This window comes from Salarias fasciatus (genome assembly GCF_902148845.1).
Source record: "Salarias fasciatus chromosome 7 unlocalized genomic scaffold, fSalaFa1.1 super_scaffold_4, whole genome shotgun sequence".
In the NCBI taxonomy this organism is placed as follows: domain Eukaryota; kingdom Metazoa; phylum Chordata; class Actinopteri; order Blenniiformes; family Blenniidae; genus Salarias; species Salarias fasciatus.
This window is the reverse complement of record NW_021941229.1, coordinates 3,401,913-3,408,875: the sequence shown is the minus strand read 5'-3', so window position 1 is coordinate 3,408,875 and position 6,963 is coordinate 3,401,913. Positions and strand designations below refer to the sequence as shown.

At 48.4% G+C, this 6,963-nt stretch overlaps 1 protein-coding gene across 1 annotated transcript in view; it reads left to right on the top strand.

Moving 5' to 3' along the window:
* The window catches only part of tcf4 (transcription factor 4), a 181,827-nt gene extending 175,370 nt beyond the window's left edge, over window positions 1-6,457 (top strand). Inside the window, 4 exon segments of the mRNA XM_030085513.1 lie at window positions 1-83; window positions 1,026-1,255; window positions 1,350-1,500; window positions 3,367-6,457. The exon segment at window positions 1-83 is cut by the window's left edge and continues 83 nt beyond it. Coding sequence (XP_029941373.1) covers window positions 1-83; window positions 1,026-1,255; window positions 1,350-1,500; window positions 3,367-3,415 — 513 coding nt within the window. The 3' untranslated portion in view covers window positions 3,416-6,457.
* The last annotated feature ends 506 nt before the right edge of the window (window positions 6,458-6,963 follow it).

The window sequence follows — 6,963 nt, the reverse complement described above, 5'->3', positions numbered from 1 at the left end:
CTGCAGGACTCCAAGCCGCTGGATCCCAAGAAGGAGGACCCGGACAGCAAGGAGCTCAAAGGAATTGATAGGTCAAGATCTAGGTAACCCCGCCCACCCCTCAGACGTTCGCTTCCATCAAACCCCTCAGCTGGGCTGGGACCTGTCTCCGTTTTCCCAAAACGCCTCTGGTGTTTTGGGATCCAGCCTCTGGACTTTGATGAAGTGACCAAGTGTGATGAGAAGCAGCTAAATACACCCGTTAACCCAGAGGGTTCTTCTGAACCGAGTCACCCGGCTGACCCCCTCAGCCCCTCCACGGTCTTGAGCCTGGTTTTAGCTGTTTCTCACACACGAGAGTAGAGCCAACTCAACATTCACAAAGAAGCGCCGGCTCGACGCCTCCGGACAGGTCGAAGCGACGCCGTTCATCCTGAACTCCAGAGAAACCTGCGAAATGCCGCTTTGGGCGCATGAACGACGCCGGTTCTGACGCGGTCGGGATGAAAACCGTCGGCTTCTCTTGTCCCGGAGGCGTCCGAGCAGCCTTCAACCCTCCAGTGGCGAACAAGCAGTTTGTCACGGTCGGCTTGACCACGGAGGACGACTGAAATCTGACACATTCGGATCCCAAACCCAGAAGTCATACATGATGGTGGCGGTCATGTTGTTGATGATGATGATGATGATGATGATGATCATGATGATCATGATGCAAATGTGTGAAGATGAAGGTAAGGAACGTAGATGAAAACAGGATTTGGGAACAGATTATCTTGTATCCAGTAAATAATCGACTAAATTGAGGGGGTAATGAATCTGGCTGATCGCGGAGAGCTCCTGATTAGCGTGGCCGTGTTCGCCTGTCTTCATAGGACGTACTCTGATCCACTGAGCCGTGTCTTGTCCCCAAATCCTGTTCTGACTCCATCTCTTCAGCTAAGATTTTGGACAGAAACACAACGTACGTCTTCATCTTCTACCCTCCCCTCTGTCCTCCTCCTCCTCCTCCTCCTCCGCCTCATCGCCGCCGTTGGCCACCGCAGCAACAACGACGACGAGGACCTGTCCCCGGAGCAGAAGATGGAGCGCGAGCGGGAGCGGAGGATGGCCAACAACGCCCGGGAGCGGCTGCGCGTGCGCGACATCAACGAGGCCTTCAAGGAGCTGGGCAGGATGGTCCAGCTGCACCTGAAGAGCGACAAGCCGCAGACCAAGCTGCTGATCCTGCACCAGGCCGTGGCCGTCATCCTCAGCCTGGAGCAGCAAGTCCGAGGTCAGCGTCCGCTGCCGACGCCACGGCGGCCGGTGACCTGAGAGGTCCAGCAGAGGGCAGCAGTAGGACCTGATGCACCTTTTCTCCCCCACAGAGCGGAACCTCAACCCCAAGGCGGCCTGTCTGAAGCGCCGCGAGGAGGAGAAGGTGACCGTGACGTCGGACGGGACCCCGCTCTCGCTGGCCGCCGCGCACCACGCCGCCGCCGCCACCATGGGCGACGGGCCCAACCCCATGGGACAAATGTAAAGCCCAGGCAACATCTCCTCCCCCCTGAATGGTCAGAAGATTTCACTTAGAAACTAATCTGCTGTTGTACCTCTAACTCCGAGAAAAGACTATCAGAGGACAAGAAACCAGACCAGAAACACAAAACACGCCTTCACCCCTGCTCCTGTTCTGGCTTCCAGGAAGTGAACTGGAAAAGAACCTTTTTAATGGTTAACGTTTGGCAAAATGAGATTTGGGATTCGATCACATTCTGTCTGTGCGCTTTCTAACCAGTTCAGTCTCATTAGCCTGGAGGTGAGGGACCGACGGCAACCTGAGCCCCGGACAAATCTCTGGGATGCTCCACAGTATAGAAGTCTGTTTCAAAGCAAAAGTGACACCAGAAAATAGATTTTTTAAAACCATTTCACTATATGGAGGAAATAACTTTTCTTTTTCTTTTTTTTTAACTGTCTTGCTAAAGATCAAACAATAAAGTTAATATTTTGAAAATAAAAGCTATCAATTGCATCATATTTACGCCACAAAGGGTCAGTACCAGACAGCAGAAGGATTGTCCTAGACGTTTACTTCATCCACTTAGAAATCTCTATCAATCTGCTTACTGGAGAATTGTTAATTTTACTTACTCGTACGCTTAAAAGATATGTTAGAAAGAATCAACCTTTAACTTTGTTTTCAATACTTAAGACTTTATTAAATCCTGAAATTTTCTTGATTGATGCGGTGAAATAGTCAGGAATTAAACAGACAAGGCCTGAAAATATAAATTTTATCTGTAGGAAAGAATTAAAAAATCCAGAAGTAAAATTAATCTTAATTGATTGTAATTCTTACACATCGGGGACGGAAATGGTTAAAAGTTGCACAGACAGCTAGTCTCTCGGCTTTGGAGTCTCGCCTGATGGTTGGAGACGCGGCGGTCTCGGCGAAGCTGTTAAACTGAAAATGGAAGTTGGTTTCTGTCTGGTTTGGGTACATTGTAACAACAGATTGGCAGTAAGTGTGATTTTAATGTGTGACTGTTTGCGCTGCTTTCCCCCCTCCTCTGTGTTTCCTGTCGTTTCCTCTGTTTGCATGTTCGGTGTCGGAGGAGGTCGAACGTCCAGACTCGGCTCATTGTTCAGGGTTTTTAGTGCCTCGAGAAGCAGAATGAAGCAAAGCAAAGCAAAGCAAAGCTCCGAATGGCTCTCCAGACTGTCCACATCTGATTTGAAGCAATTCTTTTTGAATCACCAGTACAAATGCGATGTTTATGATCGCCAGAGGATGAATCCTCAGTTATTGTTTTCATGTTCATCGTCTTTTTATTTTTTATGCTCGCATAAAATCAACTCTAAAACTTCACTTTTACATTTGAGTTGAATTTGAAAGGAGACGAGTTCAGTTCAGTTCAGCGCCAAATACAACCCGGTCATTTCTAAGAGTCATTTTCTGCCCAAAAATTGTTAAAGAAGACGCCTAAAGAACAGAAACACAAAGAGAATCATCTCAATTCATACCTCCCGTTTGCTCTTCCATCACGCATTTCAGTAAAGAAATCAAAGCATGCATCACAAATGGTAAACGAAAAGTTAGTTCTAGTTTAATTTATCTATATGTGAACAGAAAACGTAGCTATACGTAGACAGACCTGTCAGTCTTTTTTTGATATCGTCAATAATGTGTGTGAAATCCGAAATACGTTTAAAGAACCCGGACAGTGAGTTTTACCGCGCGTGTAGTTCCTCCTCTGACCGCTAGGTGTCAGTGTTGTGCATAAAGCCAGTTCTTCAGACACATCGTCGGAGCTCCTCGCTCCTGTGTTGGTGTGCGGCGTGCCGCTTCCCTTGCTAACCGTCCCCCTCTGCCGTGTCCGCTCTCCCCCCCTCCCCCTCCAGGTCCAAGCTGCCAGAGTTCATCAAGATGATGACCGACCACTTCCTCTGACGGCGTTTCCATGACAACCTGTTGTTCGATCAAACCCGTTTACTTCGACCTTGACCAATCAGCTCCTCCTGGAACCTCGGCCCGACCGATCCGATCGGCCTCGTACTCTCTCCCTCCCTCCGGTGTCTCGTCCCCCCCTCCCCCCCTCCCCTCGGCCCCCCCGCCGCCATCTCCAGTCGAGACCACGAACTGCACAGCCACATTCGTCGCTTTTCCAGCTGAGGTGAACTGGATGCTTGTTTGTGGAGACGCTAACGCGGCGGCACAACGTGACGGCGACGGACACGAGCCTTCGGAATCGCACCATTCAAGAAATTCTTCTTCTTGTACTACATGTTTTATCAGCATTCCCAGTTTTGTCGAACAAAAGGGTTCTATATAAATATATAAAGTATATATATATACATATATATAATTATATATATATGAGAAAAGGAAGAACATGACACAAACTTGTTTAAAAAGTGCAACTTGGACACGGGCAGTGAGGAGGGAGGGGGTTGGGGAGGGACGTTCACAACGGAACAAAACATATCACAAAGTGTTTGAAGAGATTTTTTAAAATAATGAAAAAAAAAGCAACATTGCGCAGCTGCTGCTGAACTGGCGCTGCGTCTCTGACTGAATGGCAATCTAACGCCACACTGTGGATGAAGCTGTGCCTGATCTCCTCCTGGATGCAAACCGGTCAGATAGATACACACCGAGAATCAGACGACACGAAAACGACACAACCAGAACAGGGAGGGAACACACTCAGCGCTCACACACACCACCCACCTCGTCACTCACTCAACTGGCAGAGTTTCCAGCCGAGGCCACTGAGACGTTGCCGTCCTGGACCTCACAGCAGAAACAGGGCTACACAAACTCAATGAAGGGATTTCCCCTCTCTCGATCACTTCCTTAAAACGTACAACAAGTAAAACAGGCCTGACCCTTCGTGACCTGGTGTGTATCTACTGGGAGGACGAGAGTACGCAGAGAATCAATCATAGAATCGGTTATTCAATCAGTCACCGCAGGGACTGGGCTGTTGTGGGGAATGACTTCAGCAGACTCGGACCACATATGCAGTGTGAAGTGATGAAGAGGCGTGCTTCTCTAAGGGAAGGGAAGCGTCTCGTCGCTGTGTATTTGCAGTTCGGCAGTTCCTGCGGTCAGATGATGGGGAGCAGCAGTGGGTTGATACGGGACTCCGGGCGGTTCCTGGGCAGATACAGTTCATGTAGTGAAGGACAGACGGCAGCAAACCTGAGCGATTGGCCTGCAGACGAAATGTCTGAGTGCTTCAGTGATACTCATTCCACAGTTAGCACATTCTCTGACCAAATGGCGGACTCCCAATGCCCCAAGTGACTGAATCATTACACCTGGAGGGGACACTGGAAGGGAGACGATATCCTGAGAGCTCGAACAGGAAGTCCAGAGGTCTACATACCCATGATGCTTCAGGGGAATCAAGGGAACAATCATCGGGGTGAAGGGTGCATCATTCTTATCTGGGGGCCAAGCAGCAGTATTCGAAGCATTCCTGTGTTGGATTCATAAGAGTCCCTCAAGCATCTCTTATCATGACCCTGAAGCCTCTGACCCCAGCCTCAGACCTGCCTCCTGCCCAGGGTACCGTCATCAGGGTGAGGGCCCCAGTTCTCCTGGAACTGTCAGGAATGTCTCTGGTAGTTGTTGCACTGGCCTTGTGGTCTTTTTATGACAGACAGCAACTGGAGCAACTTGTCTCTTGGGAGCCACCTTTAAGGAACAGCACAGCTCCAACAAACACCAGTTTGGTTCCTGAGGTCACCCATACGACCAAGCCCAAACAAAGTCTTTGGTTCTAGAAAAATGAGCAAGCATTCCAGCTTTGGCCTTACAGTTTCTCACAAGTAGTTAAATTCCCTGACTCCAGCTCCTAGGCGTGCTCCTCGGGGGTCACCAGTGGTCAAAACATCCGTGTAAATTCAGGTGATCTGTAGGAGAACCAGCGAAGAGGCCCATCCAGCCAAGATGAACAGTGTCTGGAGCTTCTTCGGCAGCTGCTGTGCAAGCCTGACTAGAAAGAGGTACAGGAGAGCAGAGACAGGAGGAAAGCTTGATTGGCAATGATTGAAGCGTACGAGTCATCAGCAGGAATTAGTACACCGTAACTGGATTGCTATGCAACAAGCTCTACGCTCTGTCAGCCGCCAAGGCCAGTCGGAACATCTACTTGAGCATTGGTGGGCGTCTCTTGCGTGTCGATGCGGAAAGTTCCCTCTCAGCCCAGTTTGAATGGATCCCTGTGTTTGAACCCGGTCCCAGAGCTCTGCTGACCCTAGCCTTATCAGCCCCCGGCCCCGCCCCCACCCCCACCCCTGCCCCACCTGAGCGGTCCCACAGATGCAATTTGAACATTCACACTTGTACCAATGTGCCTTTTTAGAGTTCATATCATTGGAGTTGCCAGAGGAGGACATTTACCTGGTCTTTTAATAGGATGCAAGCTTAGGGAAACCTGTTCTTAGTCGTTAGGTTCTATGCAGTCAGGTTTTTTACCAGACCTGGGAATTTAAAAAAAGCTAAAAAGGAAAAAAAAGTATTTTTTGGATTGAAAAAAAAAAAAACCTAAACTGTATTTAATGTACTGTACGCTTATATGTAAGTAGACAGCGTGTTCTGGCTTCGAGCCGACGGGACGGACGCTTGATTTAGCAAAACTAGCCCTCCCCAGTCCCGGTCCTGCCCCCACCCCCTCAAAGCCCTCATGACCCCGACCCCCTCTCCTCTTCCAAGCCCCGCCCCCTGTTTCCATGGTGAACAACGCGTCTCTTCTTGTATTATAGCTTATCAGCTTTTTATCAATATTTGATCGGCTTGTCCGTGAGCCAATGTAGTCTTCAGTACAAAGTGTGTGGTCGTATGTTGTAAAACTTTTATTTTCTCCCCCCCCTCGCTCTCTCTCTCTATCGCTCTCTTTTATAAGAAGAATCTTTTCTCTTACCACTTTTTTTGTCTGTTCCGGTTTACATGTCGAATACAGAAAATCACAAAAAAACTAATAAACAAAAAGACAAACAAAAAGACATGGTAATTTGCTCTCCGACAGTTTTTTTTTTTGTTTGTTTGTCGGTGGTCACTTTGACCCGCCCAATCAACAGGAAGGCACGGAAACTGGAAAAGAATCTATTTGAATAAATCAATCTATATATAAATGTACAAAAAAAATATATACGATATATAACGAGGGCGCCGCTTTCTGTTCTTTTTCATGGGGGAGGAGTTATTTTCTGGAAGACTGAACTGGCGGACGGTGGCGAGGCCCCTCAGTGTTATCGATTCTCAAACGGACTTTGTTGTATTCTCTGTTGTTGCCATGACAACGCCCTCTGACACCCCCCCACCCCCAACCGGACAAAGCGGGACCGGAGTCCAATCGGCTCCGTCCACCGCTAACTATCCAAGGCAACAACAACAACAACAACAACACACAGACATTTGTAAATTGTATGCAACAAAATGGCAAACTTTACCATTATTTTAAAATTGTGTATGTAAAAGTTATATTTTTA